General features: G+C 50.8%; 2 protein-coding genes and 1 non-coding gene across 8 annotated transcripts in view; 1 reads left to right on the top strand and 2 right to left on the bottom strand.

The window, feature by feature from the left end:
- Window positions 1-1,182: 1,182 nt before the first annotated feature.
- On the bottom strand, window positions 1,183-14,975 carry RASGRP4 (RAS guanyl releasing protein 4). Of its 2 annotated transcripts, none has more exons than XM_043436932.1 (17): window positions 14,828-14,975; window positions 11,628-11,812; window positions 11,121-11,226; window positions 10,936-10,998; window positions 10,186-10,317; window positions 9,945-10,098; window positions 8,376-8,549; window positions 7,069-7,185; window positions 5,981-6,256; window positions 4,161-4,241; window positions 3,977-4,081; window positions 3,623-3,741; window positions 3,368-3,512; window positions 2,234-2,270; window positions 1,998-2,132; window positions 1,762-1,874; window positions 1,183-1,385 (listed from the first exon to the last, which is right to left on the bottom strand). In XM_043436932.1, the coding sequence occupies exons 1-17, from the start codon at window positions 14,848-14,850 to the stop codon at window positions 1,329-1,331; spliced, it is 2,022 nt and encodes a 673-aa protein (XP_043292867.1). In that variant the 5' UTR covers window positions 14,851-14,975; the 3' UTR covers window positions 1,183-1,328. The 2 variants fall into 2 exon arrangements, with proteins under 2 accessions (XP_043292867.1, XP_043292868.1); XM_043436933.1 differs by lacking the exon at window positions 14,828-14,975 and adding an exon at window positions 11,333-11,402 and having other exon boundaries at window positions 11,628-11,804.
- Window positions 14,976-18,603: 3,628 nt separating this feature from the next.
- On the bottom strand, window positions 18,604-18,676 carry TRNAE-UUC. Its single transcript has one exon. It is a non-coding gene; the product is annotated as a tRNA-Glu (tRNA).
- A 3,443-nt stretch (window positions 18,677-22,119) lies between these two features.
- RYR1 (ryanodine receptor 1) overlaps window positions 22,120-22,843 on the top strand; it is a 125,377-nt gene continuing 124,653 nt past the window's right edge. For 3 of the 5 annotated variants that reach the window (XM_043435394.1, XM_043435393.1, XM_043435390.1), the window contains exon 1: window positions 22,145-22,313. In XM_043435394.1, the coding sequence (XP_043291329.1) occupies window positions 22,266-22,313 (48 nt within the window). In that variant the 5' untranslated portion in view covers window positions 22,145-22,265. Of the gene's footprint in view, window positions 22,314-22,843 lie in introns of all 5 variants that reach the window. The other 2 variants (XM_043435392.1, XM_043435391.1) reach the window with 1 other exon arrangement.

Raw genomic sequence — 22,843 nt, 5'->3', positions numbered from 1 at the left:
CTGTCCCCTGGGTCTGAACAGGCCCCTGCTGCTCTGACCCTTCAAGTCCCATTCTCTTCAACAACCTTTGCTCCTGTGGGCATGGGGCAGGAGACAGGCAGGCATTGGACAAATATCTGTCAGTAACCACTGTGTGCCAGCCCTGTTCTAGGCACTGGGGATACAGATAATAAAACTCCCTGGTCTCCTGGAGTTACCTTTCTGGTGAGGAAGGGCAGGCAAGAAAGTTTAGTTTGTCAGAGGAGGAAAGGGCTTTAGAGAGAAATAAAGCAGGAAGGCAGGATTGGGGGACTATGGGGGGATTGCAGCTTTGTGTGATCCGGGGAGGCCTCACTAAGAAGGTGATACTTGACCTAAACCCCAGAGAGGGAGCCACGTGGACCCCCTCCTGGCAGAGGGAGTGTCCTGTGCAAAGGTCCTGAGGTAGGAGTAGTTTTGGGCATGATCAGGGACCACTGGGGCCAGTGTAGCTGAAGCAGGATGAGTGAGGGGTGAGTGCTGGGATGGGAGGCTGGAGAGGTGACAGGGGCAGACCATGTGGGGTGGGGACAGTGAGAACTCTGGTTTTCCTGAGTGAGATGGAGCCACCAGAGGGCTCTAAGCAGAGGAGGGATTTGATCTGACTTAGGTTTCAGAGGCTCCCTCCCTGTTCTACCCTTTCTCTGGCCTTCTCTCCCACCTCAGAGTTTGGAACTCTACCAGCTGTCCCCTCCTGCTCCTGACCCATGCTGACATCAGTGCAGCATATTGGTCAGTAGCTCCCATGTGAGAGGTGGACAAGCTGGGTGTGAGTGCTGACTCTTAACATTCAGGAGTTCTGTCTGCATTGGTGAGCAGTTTGACCTCGCTGAGCCTGTTTCCTCATCTGTAAAATGGGAATTTAAGGACTTGGCAAGATGATGATATTTAGTCACTCAGTCGTGTCCAACTCTTGGCAACCCCATGGACTATAACCTGCCAGGCTCCTCTGTCTGTGGGATTCTCCAGGCAAGAATACTGGAGTGGGCTGCCATTCCCTTCATCCAGGGGATCTTCCCAACCCGGGGATCCAACCCCAGTCTCCTACACTGGCAGGTAGATTCTTGACCACTGAGCCACCTAGGCTAGGTCTAAACGTATCCAACACAGAGCTGCACGGATATCACATGCAAGAAAAGGGAATACAATTAACAGCCACTCTGATGCAAAAGAAAAAAATAACTTTCTTTTGGAGTAAGACAGGACAGAAGCTTCAACAGAGGCTGTGTGGATGGGAAGGAGACGGAATAACAGGACTTGAGACTGACTCTGGAGGAGGAAGTGGGGAAGAGACGAGACCAAGGCAACATCTAGGAGTTCAGCTTGGAGGACTCGGTGGGTGGTGAGGCCTTCGCTGGCAGAGGGACCTGGAAGGAGGATAACATGGGGTGACGTGGGGAGTGTACGATGTTCAGGTTCACTGCGGGGAATTTACTCCACTATTTATTAATAGTGTCTGATCTATTTGGCCTTATTCTTAACATCTTCTGATTTTCTTTCTGTTTTTCTTCCTAAACTCACTTTTTCTTTTGTACTAGGGGTTACCCCTTCCCCTCCCCACCAACATACTGAAATTGCTATCAACATTAAAAATTAACCCATTATCTACACCCTCCTACCCAAGCAGTTGAGGACTTTTGCTTCGTTTCACTTCCCTGTGCTTCCCCAAGTCTTGTCTGGGTCCCCCAGGCAACTTGCTGGTCTCCCCGTATCCAGTTGGGGGTGGGGGCAGTTCCTCCTCACCGTCTCTGGTTCCCAGGAGGGGTGTGGGGCCTCTGTCTGGGTCCAAGCATGGCGGACGTGGCACCCAGGCTCAGGTTCCAGGGACAGTGTGTAGGAGAGATGGTCCTCGGAGCCTGTGTGCAGGGGTGCAGATGGGAGGGACGTAGGTATGATGGGAAAGGCCTCATGACTGCAGAATGAATCCCCATCCGTCCACCAGGCCCCTCTTCCCAGGACTGCCACACCCTGGGTCTTACCACAGCTGGCCTGGGGAACTGGAGTGGGTGGGACAGGGGCTTCTGGGGGACTCGCATCGCCCTTGGCCCCTGGCCTCTTCTTACATTCCACCTTCACCTGGTCTCTGCAGTGTCTGTGGCAACACAGCCCACAGTCTGGGGGAGAGTCAGAGGTTAGTGCCAGAGGCCCAGTCCATGTCCCCCTTCTTCCAGCTTGCAGGTCCTAGATCCCCTTTCTCTACTGATGCTCCACTCACCCCGACAGCGGTAGCCTTGCTTGGTGACACCCCAAAGCTGGGAAGAGAGAGCAGAACAGGTTACCTAGGCTAATACAGGGAGGGCTGTGATTGGGGTAGGGATAGGGGCTGTCTGGAGGAAACCATCCAGGTTTTGGAAGTTCCCAAGGCTAGAGGCCTATGTGGGGTCTGGGAGACTGAAGGAATTTGGAAATTTATCTCAAGTTTGGAGAGTCACCTATGATATGAGAATCGGACAAAATCTGGAGTTAATAAAACATAAATCCTATGGGCAGGGGTTGTGTCTGTTCTGTTTCCGCCTGTTCCCTTCCACCCCCGCCAAGAGTCTATAACTGTGCCTAGCACCGTGGAGGTGCTCAGTGTCTATTCAGTGAATGAAGAAGTGAATTTGGAAAGCAATCCAAGGTTTGCGAATCGGTCTTGGTTTGGGAGTGAGAGATCTGTCCATTTCACAGATTGGAGGACAGACTTCCAAATCCAACTGGTTTTGGAAATCGTAGCGTTTGAATCATCTGAGGCCTAGAGACTTGGGAGCCTGATTCAGTTTGCAGATAATCTACCCACCCAGTCCAGTGCGTGGATGCTCAGTTGTATCTGACTCTTTTTGACCCCATGGACTGTAGCCTGCCAGACTCCTCTGTGGGATTTCCCAGGCAAGAATACTGGAGTGGGTTGCCATTTCCTCCTCCAGGGGATCTTCCCGACCCAGGGATCGAACTTGTGTCTCCAGTGACTCCTGCATTGGCAGGTGGATTCTTTACCATTGTGCCACTTGGAAAGCCCTTATTATCCAGGGTTTGTCAATTATCCAGGATGGAGATTGGGATTTTGGCATTATCTAGACTTCAGAATTATCCAGGGTGTAGGGAATATCCATTATTTAGGATTTCTGTGAAGTGTTTGTTGTTGAGTCGCTCAGTTGTTTCTGACTTTGTGACCCCACGAATTAAAGCACCAGGCTTCCCTGTGAAGTACGGGGACTATTTGAGGCTGGAGGATTTTCCTGAATATGGGGATTATCTGGGGCTTGGGGCTTGTGAGCACAAGGGAGGGTTGGCTTTCCCAGCCCAGGCTGTGAATAGTTAGGGCGCTCCAGGAGGGGTCCCTCAGGGTGACGGTGGGCAGAATGCTCACGAAGCCACTGCAGCTGTCACAGAAGGTGGGCTTGCGGAAGGTGACCTCCTGGAAGGTGTGCAGGAAGGCCAGGCCCAGCTTGGAGCAAATGGCACTGGCCCGGAGCAGGTATCCTGTCAGCTCCTCACGGCTGAAGGAGCCGCTCCTGGGGGAGAGACTGTACTTTAGCAGGCCTGGCCCTGTTCTCCCCGACCCAGGAGCCCTGGCTACCCCAGGTCCTCATCTTACGGGAACCCAGGAGTCGGGAGCACCTACCCCTGGCGGGGGGGTGGGTGAAGCCCGTGGCAGGCGAAGGGGAAGTTGCCTGAGAGTCGCTCAAAGTCCTCCTGAGAGATGGTGCCGCGGCCATCAGGGTCATAGTTCTTGAACACAGACTTGGGAGGAGCGTGGGAGGGGAAGAGTAAGGTCAGATCAGGGTCCCCACCATTATCTTATTTTTTTAATCTTCTGTCCACACCCCACAGCATGTGCAATCTTAGTTCCTTGACCAGGAATCGAACCCGTGCCCCCTGCGTTGGCAGTGTGGAGTCATAACCCCTGGACCACCATGGAAGTCCCCAGGGTCCCCACAGTCTTAGATCCCTCCTCCAGCTCAGGGCTCCTCCTCACCTCCACCAGCTGCTCCACATGCCGACCCAGAGTGACCGTGTCAGGCTTGGGCGTCACACCAGGGGCCCACTCCACCACCAGGGGCGCCTTGAAGGGGGAGGGTGGCTGGGGCAGGGACAAATGGGCACAGTTAGTCAGGGCAGAGGCTTGGGCTGGAGGTCAGAGGTCAGGGCTGGGGTCTCACCAGACTCTTGGGACAGCGGGGCTCCCGGGCATAGGAAAGCTCATAGATCTCGTCCTCCGTGTAGAAGAGATCCAGGGAAAGCTGGGGATGGGCAGGATGTTAATAAGGACCCTCCTTGTCTCCATCCTCCTCCCTGCAAGCTAGGACTGCCCGGACCCCCAATCTCCTCCTCTTTCCAAAACCCCTCTCTCCTGGGACCCCCATGGTCCTTTCTCCCACTGAGGCCCCATTCACTCTCCATACTGCTGGCCTCCTAGTCCAGAAACACCATCTTCTCATTGAGGTTTTTTTGATCCTATTTAGAATTGCCTAAATTCTATCCTCTATCACTTTCCATTGTCTGTTTCTGCTTTAGTTTTCTTTATAGCACCTATTATCTAAAAGACCATATGATTTACTTATTTACTTTTTTCACTGTCTATCTCCCCCACAAGGAAGTCAGCCCCACAAGACAGCAATTTTTTTTTTTTTCCTGATGCACACACTGCTGTGAGCCTAAGTGCCTAAAGCAATGCCTGGCTCACAGCTGGTGCTCAATAAATATTTGGGCTGATGGCCTCAGAGCCAGCAAAGCATAGCAGCTTAGGCATCAATCATCAGAGGACAGGACCAGCTTCAGAGGCAGGCCCCACACGTAGAAGGGCCTTCGGTTCATTTAAGGCCCTGCTGTCACCCTCTTAAAATTCTCAATAATTTCAAAGAAGGAGCCCCAGATTTTCAATTTGCTGGTGGTCCTGACTTAGGATCTGAAAGTCAACTTTTCAGTCTTCGACTACATGGTCCTCCAAATCCCAGTCTCTGTCAATTTATTGCTCTTTAGAAAGAAATCCTCTATCTTCCTATCTATCTATGTAAAATAAAATGTAGCCAGAACTGCACACTCGCAGTCTTGGGACATAGTGTGATGGTTAACATATGTTAACACTCATGTTCTGAAGCTGGCCTGCTGTAGGACAGGAGGTGAATGGCCTTACCTCTGTGGGCCTCAGTTTCCCAGTCTGTAGAATGGGTAAATAAGGATCCCTTCCTTGTAGGGGTGTGAGGATGGAATGAAGTGCTCTCTGGGTACTGTTTAACATGGTGTCTGGCACACAGAAAATGATTAATAACTTATCTTTTTGCTTAGATTCCTGAATATGTTATAGCTTGGAATTTTGATCTGTTGGTGTGAGAAGCCCAGAACCTTGAAGTTTAGGAGTACAAAAGCCCAAAGCAATGCTGGCGCTCAGATCAATGGAAGTTTGAGTTCCTTGGCGAATTGGGGGAAAAACACATTTTAAAAAATTTATTTATTTGGCTGTGCCAGGTCTTAGTTGTGGCATGTGGGATCTTTAGTTGTGGCATGCAAACTCTTAGTTGCAGCATGTGGGATCTAGTTCCCTGACCAGGGATCGAACCTGGGCCCTCCTGCATTGGGAGCTTGTAGTCTTAGCCAGTGGACCATCAGGGAAGTCCCCCAAAATGCATTACTTATATAGAGCTCACTGTGTTCCAGATACTAGTTTAAGTACTTTGTGTGAACTATATGAGTGATATTTACATGAGTTATATTATTGATTCTTTTCACTCACTCTCTGAAGTAGGTCCTATTAGTATTCCCATTGTGCAGTTAAGGAAACTGAGGCTGAGGAATTAAGTGACTTGCCTGAGATCACACAGGAGAAAACAAAAACAAAACTTACAAGTTCTGGCTTCAAAGCTCATGCATTCCAGTGCTATTCTACTATTCTGTCCTGACCCTCATCCACCAGGACCCTAAATCTCAGGGCCCTACAGGTGCAGTCTTGGGAGCTCAGCCGCGGCAGCTCAGGGCAGCTCACCGTGAGCAGGTGCAGAAGGTCCTCACTGGCACTGCCCGGGGGTTCCTGTCGCTGCAGGGCTGCCAACTCCTGCAGCCGCAGGTAGAGACTGTTGAGTTTGGGCAGGTGCAGGCGGCCGTCAGGCAACCTGTCAGGCTGCGCCTCGTTCAGGGCCACCAGATCCTTGAGGTGCACTCCCAGAACAGGCAGCCGGAAAGCTGTGCAGCCAGCCCAGGTGCGGCGGTAACGGGCGTAGTTGTTGTGGGCCGCCAGGAGCTCTGTCAGCTCCAGCAGGGCCTGTGTGGGAGGGGCATGGAATGGGGGAGGCTGGCTCTGTTCCCCCAGCTCCCTGAAGGGGAGTACCCATCAGCCTCTGGACCCCCAGGGGCGCAGTGGCATCCTGGAACTCTCCCCAAGCCCCTCCATGTCCCACACTGGCTTCAGCACTATCAGACTGCTCTTTTTCTTGGGTCCCCATCTCAGAAAGGCCCCACTATCTCCCATTCCCCAGGCCAGAGTGATTTTTCAAAAACCCAACTCTGATCATGGGTGCTGTCATCTTTCCTAACTCCCCACTGCCCTCTAGATAAAGGCCAGACACCTTAGCTGAACTTGCAAAAGACAACAGGATCCTCCCTGCCCCCCACCCTGGGGCATCTCTAGCCTAATATCCTGCCATGTCCTGACCTCAGCCACACACCAGACTCATGGATGACGCACTCTCCTTAAGACACTTTCAAAAAAAAAAAAAAAAGACACTTTCAGGACACCCCCAACCCATGCTCCTCCCATGGGTGGCCCAAATGTTGGTATCCCTAGGGGCATCATTTCACTCTCCCCCTAGACTGCAAGTTCTCTGCTAGCATCTCTTATCTGTCTCCCTCCAGTGCCGCTCAGGACCAGACACTCAGTAGAGAGAGGTCAGCACCATGGGTGAAGAGGGAGGAAGAGTGACAGAGGAGGACAAAGCCTGGGGTCTGTCGGATTTGGAGAAGCAAGGTCTCTAGGTGGCTCCAGGGCTCCTGGGAAGGGGTGGAGGGGGTTGGGAAAAGTGTGGGGGTTCAGGGTAATTGATCACTGGAACTTTGGGGAGGGCAGCAGGGGTTCACCTTGGTGCTGTCAGGGCTCAGGTGGGCATGGGAGTCCTTGAGTCTGGAGATGGCACTATGACAGAGGCCGCCTGTGACTGCCATCAGCGTGTTGAAATTGTGCAGCTGGAGGAGCCTCTAGGGAGAGAAGGTGATGCAGAAGTGGTGGGTACCACACGGAGGACAGATAAATTGGGGGTTCAAGTGACAGCATCCCCCCAGCTGAGATGAAGTCTTAAGCATGTGGGGAGGGGTGCCATGTAGGCATCAGACAGGTGAGATGTGTCAGGCAGGGGTGGGCCGCAAGCAGGTATGTGGGCATTACCCAGGAGTCATGCAGATGACTAATGTGAAGTCAGATAAGTGGGGGGAGTCAGGCGAGTATGGGGAATTGGACCGGTTTGGGGACTCAACAGGTCTGTGTCAGGCTTGGAGGATTCAGAGAGATGTGAGGGTGTCAGGCAAGTAGGCGGTCTCTGCCCTGGGAGTCAGGTGAAGAAGGGCAAGAAGGCCTGTGCTCTGGGCGGGAGTTAGGGGCCGGGCAGAGGTGAATGGGGCTAGAGTGATACGGAGGGATCAGGTAGATGAGAGACAGGTGCGGGGTCAGCCAGTCATCAGGAGCAATAGCCTCATCCTCCCCTTTTTCAAGTTTAAGAGTGGAGGTCGCTGGGGGGAGAAGGTGGGGCCAGGGAGAAATAAGATTCTCAGACTGAGGAGACCCCAGGTAGAGGCCAGAACCTCTAAGCCAAGGAGGGGAAGCAAGACGAGGAAAGACGCCAGAGGAAGGGCGTGGTCTGCGAGGAAGTACGCAAGGGGGCGCGGCCAGCTGGGGGAAGGAGGGCTTCCCTTTTCTCCAGCAGGGAGGGAACCTAGGAGGAGGGGGGAGGGGAGAAAAGGGGCGGGGGGAGGAGGGCGCGGCGGGGCCTAGGGAGACCTGCAGTGATGGGGCCGGATGATGTCACTGTCCTGAAGGGGCAGCTGGGGCCTAGGGACCCAGGCAGGGGATGAGGCAAAGGTGGAGGCAAGAAAGAGCCTCCTCTTCCGTTGTCCTGGCGACAGAATATTTGGGCATAGGGCTTGGGTGACGGAGTCAGGACGAACGTCGTCACCTGCCACGTCTGGGACCAAGGAGTGGGGCCCTTGCGGGTTTGCGTGGTGAAATCAAGGCCAGGGAAGAAGTGCCATCACAGTCCTGAGTTGGAACGATGGGACTGAGGCCTCTTGGGGCATGGCCAGGGTGGGACGAGAGGCGGCAGGGCGGGGCCCGGAGATGGTGACGTCACAGCCCGAGAGCCCCGCGGGGCAGGTGTGCAGAAGGCGGGCCTCACCTGTGCCACGTGGATGAACTTGTCCAGCACCTGCGCTCGCTGTGCGGGCCCCGGACGGCTCAGCACCATGACCTGCACCCAGCGGGACACGCTGTTGCTGAGACCTACGGAGCCCTCCAGGGTCGGGCAGCCCCGCACAGAGCCCTGCAAAACGTAGTCGCGCAGGTCCTGGGGCTGGGGGAGAGGTGGGCGTCAGGGTGGGCCCTGGCGCTCAGGCCCTACCCCTCACACGCCCATACAGCAAACAGTCACGACCTCTGATGTCCTAGCCAGGCCATCACATGTCAACATGGTCCCCTCTCATCTGAGGAGAAACGTTTAAGGAAAGCTGGGCACTATTCTGAGCCCTCTGTCATAGCCTTACAAATTGATGAATTGAATACTATATGAATGAATACTATATATACTATTCCCATTTTACAGATGAGGTCATTGAGGCACAGAGAGGCTTAGTAATTTGCCCAGGTCACACAGTATATTGCCCTCAACAGTATACCTGACTTGTGTACAGAAGAGGATACAGAACTAACTGCTATTTGTTCTGCACAAGGGGTCAACATTACATACCCACATCCACTGCAGTGTACAGTCAGGAGATTTTCACATTAAGGAACCAGATCCCCACCTGCCCTCAAAATGATGTCAAGATGGCAATAACTAAATACATATATAGTTTGAAGCATTTTAAATGATCATTTGAGTAGGTAAAATATGTCAAACGATGCCAATTTCAAATGTTCAACTGGATGGCATTTACTCTGGATCAGGCACTGATTCTATGAAAATGAGTGTTAGTTGCTCAGTTGTGTCCAACTCTTTGCAACTCCATGGACTGTAGCCCGCCAGGCTCCTCTGCCCATGGGATTCTCCAGGCAAGGATACTGGAGTGGGTTGTGGTTCCCTTCACCAGGGGAAATTCCCTACCCACGGATCGAACCCAGGTCTCCTGCTCTGCAGGTGGATTCTTTACCATCTGAGCCACCAGGTACCTATGAGGCAGGAACTAAGTCCCCCTTTTTCAGAAAACAGGTCGAAGCACAGCGTATTTAAATTCTTCTCAAATAAATGAACAATTAATAAAAATATTTTGAGCATTTACTATGTGCCAGGCACTGTGACAAGCCTTTTAAAAATATTTATTTGGCTGCACTGGTTCTTAGTTGCGGCATGTGAGATCTAGTTTCCTGACCAAGGATCGAACCTGAGCCTCCTGAATTGAAAGCAGAGTCTTAGCCACTGGACCACCAGAGAAGTCCCCTGTGATGAGCATTTTTAAATGGACATATTAATTTAATTTCCCCAACGAGCCAATGAAATATTATGACCTCCTTTTCACACATGAGAAAACTGAGTCCCAGAGAGGCTGAGAAACTAATTCAAAGTCACACAGGTAGGAAGGCGCTGATGGGATGTGAACCCTGGGGGCTCTGTACTCAGCCAGCTTAACTCATTTTCCTGTACCCTCTAGCACCCAAGTTTGACAGTTTGGGTCCTCTCAGTCCTGCCTGGCTCCAGCCCAGCCCCGCCCCACCCTAAGCCATCTCCAGTTGGGAGGGGAGGGGTCCTTACTGTGATAGCCTGGAAGGACCGGAACTCCAGGTAAGTGAGGTGCTCTGCCAGCTCCTCAGTCTCCAGGTGGTCGAAAAGCAAGGACACTTTGCGCTTCTTGCCCAGGCCTGGGCTGCTCATGGGGTGTGGGGGGCCTGGGCCACCCGGGCTCAGCCTGGGGGGCAAAAAGAGGCAGGGTATTAGAGGGACTCAGGGTGGGAGGTGTCGGGGTGTCGGTGGGGAGGGGAAGGGCCTGACTCACCGACTGGAGAAGTCTCCTAGGCTCTGCTGGGCTGAGTTACCCTCCTGCTCCACAGTGGCCCAGAAGCGGCCTATAACCTCTTCTAACTGGGGGTCCTGGTGCATCATCTCAGGGTGTTGGGTCAGCCAGTACCTGGGGGGTGGTTTAGAGGTGGTGGGATGGGGCTGGGGGGAGGGACGCAGGTCTCTGTAAGGGGTCTCGCGCTGAGGGATCTCTAGGTGCTGGGCTTGGGGGTGGTGACTCTGAATATGTACAGGTGGGTCTCTGGAAGGCCAGGGTTCAGAGAGGCACCAGGCTGGGAGGAGCTCTGGGAGTAGGCCTGGGGGCCTCTTAGTACAGGCTGAGGGATCTATGGAGGATAGACTGGGCAATCTCTGGGAAGTGGTTTGAAAGCACAATAGTGGAGGTGGGTCTCAGGGACTAGGTTGGGGGCCTATGGGGTGAGATTTTGGGGTAACAGGGTGAGCGGAATCTTAGAAGCTAGGTGGGTACATGGGAGGTTTCAGGAATTTCAGGAATCTGAGCTGGAGGTCTTGGGGGTAGGGTCCATAAGATCTTGTCAGGGGTCTCTAAGAGGTGAGGGTTCTAAGGAGGAGAACTGGGAGGTTTTAGGAAACAAGCTAGGGTGTTCTCAGAAGTGGGATGTAGGGGAGTAGAACTGCATAGTCTCTGGAAAGTGCTTTTTTGGGGGGTGGCAGCAGGGTGAAGCTCCTGGGTCATCATGGGCGTGGAGTCTTGGCCCAGGCCTACCTGACCAGGTGACAGATCTGCAGCCGTCTCCGCTCCTGCGTGCTCCCTGTGGCCTCTTGGTACTTGAGTTCCGGTCAAGGCTCGGTCATCCAGCATCTCAGGGCTAACTGCTCACCCCGTCCCCACAGGCTCTCACGTCTCTGTCCTCCGCCCTCCACCCACTGCTTATGGCCCTGGGAGGATATAAGGTCAGCAGACGGGCAGCAAAGTGGGCAGAAGGCAGCACCCAGCTGTGCATGGCAAGTGCCATGTTGAGAACGTGGTCCCCGCGGCGCAGGCTGCCAGCCGAGTCTGCAGGCAGGAGAAGGGGACTCTGGGTCAGAATGGCCCCTGGTGGACATCCTGGTTCAAACCCCAGTTCTACCAGTGACTCCGTCTGTGAGCTCGGGCACACAACCTGGCCTCCTTGTGCTCCAGTTTCCTCGTCTGGACTGTGCATGGACCAACATCGTGCCTGGCAAGTCATGCTGAAGATGGAAATAAGAGTCAGATCCCCCCACCCCCACCCTGCCGCCCCGTCCATGCAGGTCAGGAAAATGAAACACAGGTATCTCTTGTGTTCCTACTATTGAGATTCATTCCACATACTCCTGCTCCTGTTTTTGTACCCCTCAAATTGAGCCCGGAGAGAGGTGGGTGCTTGGCTCAAGCTCAGACTTGGGGGAGGCTGGCCAGGGACGGGGGAGACTCACCAAAGGACTGAATGCATTTCTCCAGCAGCTCATCTTCGCTGCAGCCGCCCTCGTTCAGCATGCCCAGAGCCATGGAAGCCATGACCTTGCTGATTTCCCGGGGGCTGGGGCATGTCTTGTGGCGGCGGGCCTGTCGGGGCCGGCCCCGCCCCCCTGTCTTGCCTGGGCATTCCTGGTGGGATTTCCTGTGGGAACATCCCCTGGGGATTCATGGGAGTCCCTTCCTTCAGGCAGACCCCCAACATTCTTCTCGACCCCAAAGCCCCAAGGCATCCTGGGAGAAGCTTCCTAAAGGCAAGGGGCTGGCATTAGTCCTGACCTGCACTGGATCCATAGGAGAAAACCCCAGTACTCCAGATCATGGGAGCCATCTCCTACAGGCAAACTCCAAGGGAACCAGGGGGAAAACCCCTAAGGGTACCCTGATTGCCCCCCCCCAGGGAATCATGGGAGAAGACCCCCCCAGGACTAGTAAGGACCCATCAGGAATCATAAGAACTCTTCTCCACCAGCCACTGCCCCCAAATTCCCCTTGACTGTGTGGTCCCAAGACCTCATGAAAGAGACTTCCTGCTGGCAGATGGGTTACTCCAGACCTCCCAGGGAATCATGGAGAGAAGACCCCCAGAACTATTCTTGTTCTACCTAGGGGGAATCATGGAAGGCTCCTGCCTTCAGGGCTGCTCCTCAGAATTCCTCTTTGCAGGGCTTCCCTGTTGGCTCAATGGATAAGAATCCACCTGCCAATGCAGGGGACATGAGTTTGATCCCTAGACCAGGAAGATTCCACATGCCATGGAGCAACTAAGCCTGTGTACCACAACCACTGAAGCCTATGCGCCTACAGCCTGGGTTCTGCAACGAGAGAAGCCACTACAATGAGAAGCCCGAGCACCCCAATGAAGGGTAGCCCCCCTGCTCGCCACAACTAGAGAAAGCTGAAGCAAAAAAGCAATGAAGACCCAGTGCAGCTGAAAATAAATAAATTAATTAAAATTATTGAATTTTAAAAATTGGGAAAAAAAAAAACCAGAAAAAAGAATTCCCCTTTGCCTTCCAACACCCACCCCTTGTCCCCTGAGCCCTCAGGAGGGAAGCAGACCCCTGAGATTTCATTTCTCTCTTCTCCCCCTCTCCGTGATCCCCACTAAGGTGACAGACCCCCTTCCCCAAGTCAGCCTTTCAGCAGGACTGGAGTCTCAGCTATGAGCCTGGGTCTCTAGATTTGGAGCCTGGAGAGAAGATACGGGTGCAATGTGGCCTCACCAGGGCTCTTCAGAGCTGGGCGTGGTCCCTCGGGCTGAGGCAGCTTCAAGAAGTTTAAAAATAGCCCTCACTCTGCCCTTCGCCTCCCTGAGGCTCCTGTTCTAGTTGGGGAACGAGGGTAATGGGGAGACAGGGGTGGTGAAGGAAGGAGGGAGCAGAATCCAGGCAGAAAGCCTTGGCTTCCACAGGAGTCAGATAAAACTGGGTTGGGGGACTTCCCTGGTGGTCCAGTGGTTAAGACTCTAGTCTTACAATGCAGGGGACACAGGTTCGATCCCTGGCCGGGGAACTAAGATCCCACATGCCGCCCGATGTGGCCAAAACACACACACAAAAATTAAAAAAAAAAAAAAAAAAAAACTGGGTTGGAAGGACTTCCCTAGTGGTCCAGCAGTTGTCTCTGTGCTTACACTGCCAGGAGCACAAGTTCAATCCCTGGTTAGGAAACTAACCTCCCACATGCCTTGAGGCCAAAACAAAACAAAACAAAACCCAAAAAACTGGGTTGGAGGAATTTGTGCTGGCTGTGTAACTTTATGTTAATGACATCATTTCTTCAGACCTCAGTTTCCTCATGTGAAAAATGAAAGTCATCTTGGGACCTTTCCCAGGAATTTATTATGAACATTCAATGCCCTGCTCTTCAAAAGTGCTAAATAAGGGATTAAGTTTGCTGAGGCTGTTAAGTGGCCAGGGGTGGGAAAGTTAGATTTGAGACACAGAGAGAGAATGTGATGGAGCAGACTGAAAGCCAGGCTGGGGGGATGGGGGTGAACAGAAATTGGGAGACCCCCTTAACAAGGGCACTGCTATGTCCCTGGAGCATCCTGAGGGCTCAGGAAATCAGTACTGAATGTTGTCAAGTAACAGCTGGCATTACTGAGCACCCACTGTGTACCGGGCAGGGAGGTAAACACCTATCTTCAGACCAGAGATTTTCAAAGGAGGTCCAATCCCAACAGCATTACCTGGGAACTTGACATAAATAGAAATTCTCAGGCCCCACCTCAGACCTACGATGACGTCAGAAACCTTGGAGGTGAGCCCAGAAGCCTGTGTTTTAGAAGTCCTCCAGGTGGCTCTGACGTGTGCCCATGCTTGAGAACCAAAGGTCTAGGCTGTACCACTGAGGGCTTATGAGTCCGTCTGAAGAGGGGCTACGATTGCTCTACTGACTGAAGAAGAAACTGAGGCACAGAGTGGGCAAGTGACTGACCTAGGGTCACACAGCTAGAGAATGAGGCAGCCAGGTCTCCACCACTAAACTCCTGGATATTATAGGGGAGGGGACCTTTTGCCATCAGAGACAAGCCGGGGGAGAAAGGGGAAGCTGCCCCAGCTAGGGATGCAGCCACCATTGCCCCTGTGAGGACAGGAGGGCAAGTTTGTCCAGGTTATAGGAAGCCTATTCTAGAACCTGCGGGCATAACCAGCTGCTAGGCCCTTACCTTCGGACTGTTGCCCCCCACCTCCCCCGCCGTTGCATCAGGGGACAGCCAGGAGTCGCTTAAGAGGCAGGGAAGCCGCCTTGCCCCTTGGCACACTCCCCTCCCCTAGGGTAGGGCCCTGCAGGAGTCTGGAGTTTCCAGTCCAGCGGGCAGCCAAGAAAACCCCCGGGGAGGACAGAGACACCCAGCCTAGGGAGCCAGGATGATTGAGGGGCGTGAAGGGTGCGGGGGAGAACGGGCTCCGAGCAGCTCGAATTCCAGCAGAGCAAGGATAAGACACAGCCGCCCGAGCCAACAGCCCCAGCCTGAACTTTCTCTGGACACCCCGAAGCATCTTTCCACCTGGCGCCCCCTGCTTCTGCAGCGGCTGCGAGAGGAGCTCGACCGTGCCCGCCCTCGTCAGAACCTCCCCGACCCTCCCCTGCAGCCCGAGAGAGACCCAGGCGCTTAGGGAGCTCCCGGTCTCCTTGGGGAGGGTCCTCTCACCTCTTGCTGTCTTTCCTGTTCATGCTTCCTGGGGGGGGGAGGGGGTCTTATAAGAGTGAGGCTCAGCTCCTCCCCCCTCACCACTGCTCCAGCTTCTTAGCCCCTTGGGAGCTGGGGCCTCCTCGGCGCTTGGGAAGGAAAGAGGAACTGCCCCTCCCCACCCAGCCCCAGGCCAGGGGGAAGGAAGAGGCTGGGGAGAGACCAAAGGTCCCCCCTCCCCCCACTTGGGGATCCCTTCAGGCTGAGGTTTCCGGTGCTGCCGGCCCCCACCCCCAATCACCCGGCGGGCTCTATCTCCCCCATCTTTCGATCTCCAGACCCGTGATTCTCTGTTCGGTCACTGTCATGCTTCAATAAAAGTCCTTTTCAAAGAAAATATGCCTAATATGACACATTTATGTACACGCACTGGAAAGAAAAGTCTGTATTTCTGTAAGGACATAGTTACGTCTAACAACGCACAGAAGTTTGGAAAGTCACAAGACATGGTATTTTGTATATTTCTTCTTCTGTTTCTTTTATTTCTAGCTTAGTTTTAATGCCATTTATGCCCCCAGAAAACATTTTCACTCTATTCCTTTTATTGTAAGAGAACCTCATGTAGCACCTACTGTATGCCTCACACTGTTGTAAGGGCTTGTATTAACTCATTTAATTCTCACACAATCTTAAAGACTGTTATTATCAAAACATTGCAAATGGAAGCTAACCCCCTGGGAGCCCTCACCCCATCCCACTGTCCCTCTTAGGCAGGGCTGACACATGGTTGGCTTTCATCTGACCTGTTGGCCTCAAGTTTGTTTAAATACATAGAAACATGCTCATAGAAACAGACTTTTCTTTTGAGTATGTGTGCTTTTTTTTTCGTTTACCTAAATGTGTCATGCTTGACATATTTTTAAATGGAAGTACGAAAAAGAGTCAAATCATAAGTGTTTAGGTTGCTGAATGGTGACAAACTGGACATGTCCATGTGACACAAATCAAGAGAAGGAATGTTTCTGTTTCCCATAAGCCCCCTTGTGTTACCAGCAGCCTAATTTCTAGCAAAGAGGTTTTGCCTGGTTTTGAGCTATATATATAAACTGAATCAACTATTGTGTCTGGCTTCCTTCGTTTAACCCGGTGTCTTTGCGATTCTTCTGTATTATATTTAGTTGTAGCTCATTATTTTGGTTGCTGTATAGTCTTCCATCATGTGATTAGTTCATGATCTATTGACCGGTTTTTCTGTCATGGACATTTTAGTTGTTTCCAGTTTGGGGCTGCTGTGAATAATGTTTCTGTGACCATTCCATCCCCTGTCTTTTGGTGAACGAAGCAGTGCATAGTTCTGTAGTGTAGATACCCGGGAGTGGAGTAGTAGTTGCAGTATGATTCTGCCAAACCTAGTAAGTGAGTCCATTCAACCAAAGCTCTCATATAAGTCTACTTTTAAAAATATTTATTTATTTGGCTGCACCAGGTCCTAGGTTGAGGCATATGGAATCTAGTCCCCTGACTGGGGATTGAACCCAGGCCCCTGCGTAGGGAGTGCAGAGTTCTAGCTATTGGACCACCAAGGAAGTTCCTAGAAGTCTATTTTTGTTCCTTTCTTTTTTCCACTGAGAGAAGTCACCATGGATTTTTTTTTTTTTTTCCCCAGACTGGAACATTTAGACAAGTACAGAGAGCATTCTCTTCAACTTTTCCATTCCATGCCGTGTGATACGGTTTCAGACCCTCTCCACCTTTTTCCTCCTCCTGCGTTTTCTCTTCTCTCTCCTCTAATCTCAAGGATGCTCTCTGTGATGCTCCGTTTGTGACTCTCAGCCAATATACTCGGCACCTGCTTCACACAAGGTGATGTAATGGCCCTGACTGAACTGAGCTCGTCGTGAGAAAGTGTCTCCAGGCCTCCTGGACTCGAACGAGGTTCAAGGAGTGAGATCGGAAAGCTCTGGGCACTGGTATATATGTGTGCCACCCCCATGGCCCTCGGGGATGGTTAATACCAGCAATAACACCAGCAACCACAAAGGAAAAGACTTCTCAAGCAAACCACAAAAAACTTATGAGACAGAAAAAGGGTGCATTTAATAACATCCAAATAAAGATTTCTTTTAATTGAGGACACTGTGGGACAAATATCAAATGACAGAGAGGAAAAACTATATTTAAAATGTCTAAAATCAATGAGAGGAGCTTCCCTGGTGGTCTGGTAGTTAAGAATCCACCTTCTAATGTAGGGGACACCGGTTTGATCCCTGGTTAGGGGACTAAGATCTCTCATTCTGCGGAGCAACTAAACCTGCATACTGCAACCACTGAGCCTGTGTGCTCTAGGGCCCATGCACCACAACTAGAAAAAGCCTGCACTCTGCAACAAAGACCCAGCAAAACCAAAAATAAAAAAGTAAAATCAATGAGAAGAATATCCAGAATGTATATTAAAAAGGAACAGCTGCAAGTCAGCAAGAGAAAAAGACAGCCACTCTGATAGAAAACAGGGCAAAGAGGATGAGCAGGTGAGGAGGAGACCCAAAACTCTGACAGGCACCTGAGCAGATGCTGGAAATTATTGGTAAGGGATCAGGGAAGGGCACATTGAAAGAACAGTGAATCATCCTGTCCGTCTGGCAAAAATTAAGACTTGGAAAAATGCCAAGTAGAGGTTGAGACTGTGGGGACCTGGGGACCCTCGTGTACTGACAAGCAGCCAGCCATTCCTGAGGGCCACTTGGCGCTGAAAGTGAAAGTGTTAGTCATTCGGTTTTGTCTGACTCTTTTCAACCCCATGAACTTCAGCCCGCCAGGCTCCTCTGTTCATAGGATTCTCCGGGCAAGAATACTGGAGTGGGTTGCCATTCCCTTTTCCAGGGGATCTTCCCGACCCAGGGATTGAACCCGGATCTCCTGCATTGCAGGCAGCTTCTTTACCACCTGAGCCACCAGGGAAGCCCCAACTTGGCAATACAGTCAAATCAAATGTGTGCATGGAGCTGTGACCCCTCAATTAGCTCCTGGATGTGCATCCCTCGGTTCCACCTGGGGACATATGCTAGGATGTTCACCGCAATGTTATTTGGGGAGAGCTGGGGGCAACCTGACCCACTCCAGTGTTCTTGCCTGGAGAATCCCAGGGACGGGGGAGCCTGGTGGGCTGCCGTCTATGGGGTTGCACAGAGTCGGACACGACTGAAGCGACACAGCAGCAGCAGGGGGCAACCTGGGTGTTACCTCCCCAGATGAGAGGGTGAATAAACAGAGGCAGACAGTCACCAGAAGGGCCTGCAAAACTCCCACAGGCATAGACAAGGTGTCCATGGAACAACATGGGTGGGTCCTAAAACAAGTAGTGATGACTAACAGGAGGAAGAAATGCTATTAATATCTTATGATATAATGCCCAATGACACAGAATGATTTCTGTTATATACACAATTCTAAGGAAAAACTTAGACACTTAATATACAAGTGTGCATTATATAGTGTATAATAGATAAATGTATGATTGGATAGCATAATTATATTAGCCTAAATATCTAATTATATAATTATGCATTATATCATTCAACGATGTGGTACAAGCTTGTACGACATATAGTATAGTTGTATCAATAAATCTGTATTTAACTATGTAACATGTAGCAGTCCATTATACACAACTCTCTAGGTATCAATATAATTTTACTGAACTGCAAGATATTGTTTTGTATAGCTTAATATATACCATTTCATTGTAATAATGATAATAATTTGTTTTTGGCTGCACCATATGGCATGCGGGATTTTAATTCCCTGACCGGGCATTGAACTCGTGCCCCCTGCAGTGAAAGTGCAGAGTCCTAACCACTGGACCACCAGGGAAGTCCCAATAATAATTTTCTAAAAATATTTATTTATTTGGCTGCAATGGGTCTTAGTTCCAGCACGCAGAACCTTTTAGTTGTGGCATGCAAACTCTTGGATGTGGCATGTGGGATCTAGTTCCCCAACCAGGGATCAAACCCTGGGCGCCCTGTATTGGGAGCACAAAGCTTTAGCTACTGGACCATCAGGGAAATCCCCCAATAATAGTTTTAATAGCTCCCTATGTCAATCAGTTACCATGTGGTAGGCTCTAATTGGTTTCCTCATGGAGTCTTCACAATCCTAGAAGGAGGGGACTATCCCAGATTAATCTAGTGAACAGAGGAAGAAACTGAGGCCCAGAGGCAAGAAGTTAACTGCCCAGCAGGAGGCCCAGGTGTGTGTGGCATCCTGCTTTGGGACTTTAATCCCCACAGGAGCAGGAAGAAGCTGGTTGCCCCTCTCAGGTTCCCCAATTTACAAAGCCCAGGGCACTCATCTGTATAAAGGGTGGCCCAACTAGTGGCCATAGGTGGCTCTGGCAGCTCCTGGGGAGATGAGGATTAGTATTCTGGGGGATGTAGCCTGGCCCTGCTAAAGCGATTTTTTGTTATAACTAAGAGATTTTATGCAAATATAGAGACAGTATAGTAGAGTGGTTAAGAACCCTGCCTCTGGGTTCAAATCCCTGGCTCAGCCTCTGTGTGACCTTGGGCAGGTTGCTCTACCTGTCTGTACTCAGGCTTATCTGGAAAATGAGCACCATAAAAGTACTGACTTCCCAAGATTATTGTGAGAACTACAGTCATCGCTCAGCAACTGCAGGGGCTTGGTTCCCAGACCCCCTTGGATACCAAAATCTGTCCCATTTCATTTAAATGGTGTAATATTTGCATGTAACCTACACACATCCTCTGGCAACATTTAAATAATCTTTGTGCGTGTGTGCTAAGTTGTTTCAGTCATGTCTGACTCTTTGCAACCCTATGAACTGTAGCTCGCTAGGCTCCTCTGTCTATGGGATTCTCTAGGCAAGAATACTAGAGTGGGTTGCCATGCCCTCCTCCAAGGGATTTTCCCGACCCAGGGATCGAACCCAAGTCTCATGTCTCCTGCATTGGCAGGCAAATTCTTTTCCACTAGCACCACCTGGGAAGCCCAAATCATCTTTAGATTACTTATAATACCTAATACAGTATAAATGCTATGTAAATAGTTGCACATACAATGTAAATGCTATGGAAAATGTTGCGGGCCTGTACCAAATTCAAGTTTTGCTTTTTAGAAACTTCTCGAATTTAAATGCATGCTCAGTCTCTTCAGTCATGTCCAACTCTGTACAACCCTATGGACTGTAGCCTACCAGGTTCTTCTGTCCATGGGATTCTCCAAGGCAAGAATACTGGAGTGAGTTGCCATGCCCTCCTCCAGATCTTCCCAACGCAGGAATTGAACCCACTGAGCCTCCTGCATCTTCTGCATCACAGGTGGATTCTTTACCACTGAGCCACCCAGGAAGCCCTGAATTTAAATATATACATGTATATAAAATTTAAATATATGTATATAATTTATATATGGTTGGTTGAATCTTCAAATAGGAAACTCACAGGTATGGGAGGCAACTGTACCTCATTTATTTAGGTCGTGTCCTTAAAACCATACATGGCAAGGACCACACATGTTTGATTTCCCCTCTAAACAATGTAAATAATGACAGGATTGTTGTGAGAACTAAAAAATGACATGCAGTGAAAAGGTCCTAGCTCAGGGCCAGCAATGCAACAGGTGCAGGAAAGACATCTGCTATGGCTAGTACTCCTTCCTCATCAGTTTTTATAATAGTGATGATGAAGCTAATTTTCCCTGTATAGGTAATTTTTAAATACAATTTTAAAGATTATTTCCATTTACAGTTATTACAAAATATTAGCTATATTCCCCATGTTGTATACTGTCCTTGAGCCTGTCTTGCACCCAACAGTTAGTACCTCCTCCTTCCCGCCCCTTTATTCCCCCTCCCCCCACTAGTAGCCACTAGTTTGCTCTCTGTACTTGTGAACCTTCTTTTTTGTTATATTCACTAGCTTGTCATATTTTTTAGGTTCCACATATAAGTGATATCATGCAATATTTGTCTTTGACTTATTTTGCTTAGCATGCTGCTGCTAAGTCGCTTCAGTCGTGTCCAACTCTGTGCGACCCCATAGACGACAGCCCATCAGGCCCCTCCATCCCTGGGATTCTCCAGGCAAGAACACTGGAGTGGGTTGCTGTTTCATTCGCTTAGCATAATACCATCCAAATCCATCCATGTTGCTTCAAATGGCAAAATTTCATTCTTTTTTATGACTGAATAGTATTCCATTGTGTATATGTACCGCATCTTCTTTATACATTCATCTGATGATGGATACTTAGGTTGCTTCCATCTCTTGGCAACTGTAAATAATGCTATGAATACTAGGTGCATGTATTTTTTTTAATTAGCGTTTTTTGCTTTTTTTGGATACAAACTCAGGAGTGGAATTGCTTCATATGGTAGTTCTATTTTTATTTTTTCAAAGAAACTTCCATACTATTTTCCATAGCAGCTTCACATGTATTGGTACAGTTTTAAGTGCTGGAAATAATCTAATTTAATACTTGCAGCAGCCCTGTAAGGTAGGTGCTATTAATATCCTCTTTACCAATTGAGAAAACTACCCACAGAAAGGTGAAGTGACTTATCCAAGGTCATGCAAAGGAGTGGCAAGGCAGGAATTTGGATCCAGTCTGGCTTATTCTTAATCATAGTGTGTGATGTTTTCTTTTTAAAAAATTAAAAATTTCATTATTTATTTATTGGCTGTGCTGGGTCTTTTTTGCTGCGCGGACTTCTCTAGTTGCGGCCAGCGGTGGCTATACTCTAGTTGTAATTTGCGGGCTTCTCATTGCAGTGGCTTCTTTTGTTGCAGAGCATGGGCTCTAAGGAGCAGGTTTCAATAGTTGGAGCTCCCGGGCTCTAAAGTACAGCCTCAGTTGCTGTGAGGCATGGACTGAGTCGCTCCGCAGCAGGTGGAATCTTCTTGGACCAGGAATCGAACCCGTGTCTCCTGCATTGGCAGGCAGATTCTTTACCAGAGCCACCAGGGAAGCCCTGTATGATGTTTTTTAAAGCCAGGAGAACCGGGTGCTCATTCCGATTCTGCTGCGTGACATCAAGCAGGGCCTTCACCACTCAGAGCCTCAGTTTGCTCTCTGTGAAATAAGAGAACTATGGCACTATGGCGTAGGAGGACAGAGGGTAGCTACCTTATAGACACTCCCCCTGAGCTTTTCCACCCCAAGCACACCTTCGGCAGAGGTTTGGAGTCTGTGGGCGGGGCACCGTCTGAGGGCGGGGCCTTGGTCGCCCGGGTCCAATGGGAGCCCGGGGGCGGGGACCTCCTCCCAGCCCTGTCCAGCACACGAGTCCTCCACGCAGTTCCATCTACCCCGCGGGTGCCTCTGGCGTCCCCAGAGGTCTCCGACCCCAACCCGCCCCCAGCCCACCCGCCCGGCCTTCAGCCCCTTCCTCTTAGTCCCCGACTTCAGTCCGACTTCAGACGCCTCGGGCTTCGACATCATGGGTGACGGAGGAGAGGGCGAGGATGAGGTCCAGTTTCTGCGGACCGTGCGTATCTCTGTGTTGGGGTCTCTGGGACTGTCTCTCGGGTCCCTCTGAGTGTCTCTTTGTCTCTGAAGTCTCTGTCCTGATTGCTTGTGGTCACTGAGACTCACGGTCTCTTCCTCTGTCCCTTTGGGTGACTGTCACTCTTATGTTTCTCTGTTTTTCTCTCTCAGTCTTCCCCTGCCTTCCTTGCCAGAGAACCAGCAGAATTTGGGACTGCAAAATGGGGAGTGGGGGTGTCTTCCGCCACCTTCTCTGACACTAGCAATTTGTCCCAGAGAATGGGGCCGCTGAGAGAGCACTCCCCTCCCACCTCTCTGGAAGCAGGCACTTGGGGAAGGTGGTTCTAATTCCTGAGCTTAATTTAGCTGCCCCCCTCCCCCACCCCCCACCTAGCCCTAATTCTCTTCTTGCTCCAGACTCTGACCTATTTAAATTCTTGGGAAGGGGGCTGGTGTGGGTTGAAGGACCGAACTCCCCTGAACTCCCAGCCCTTGAGGGTCTCCTGAGGGTCCCTCTGGTTCTGGGTCTTC

Source organism: Cervus canadensis, chromosome 18, assembly GCF_019320065.1.
Source record: "Cervus canadensis isolate Bull #8, Minnesota chromosome 18, ASM1932006v1, whole genome shotgun sequence".
Lineage (NCBI taxonomy): Eukaryota > Metazoa > Chordata > Mammalia > Artiodactyla > Cervidae > Cervus > Cervus canadensis.
The sequence above is the reverse complement of the archived record's forward strand: the minus strand, read 5'-3'. Positions and strand labels throughout refer to the sequence as shown.

What these genes read in the sequence shown, in the direction of transcription:
- RASGRP4 (XM_043436932.1), bottom strand. Translation starts at nt 14,850, where the DNA reads ATGAACAGGAAAGACAGCAAGAG. An exon ending in AACAGGAAAGACAGCAAGAG is followed by an intron (nt 11,813 to 14,827) that starts GTGAGAGGACCC and finishes ATGTTCCCACAG; the next exon opens with GAAATCCCACCAGGAATGCC. An exon ending in CACCCACCCCCCCGCCAGGG is followed by an intron (nt 3,513 to 3,622) that starts GTAGGTGCTCCC and finishes TCTCTCCCCCAG; the next exon opens with GAGCGGCTCCTTCAGCCGTG.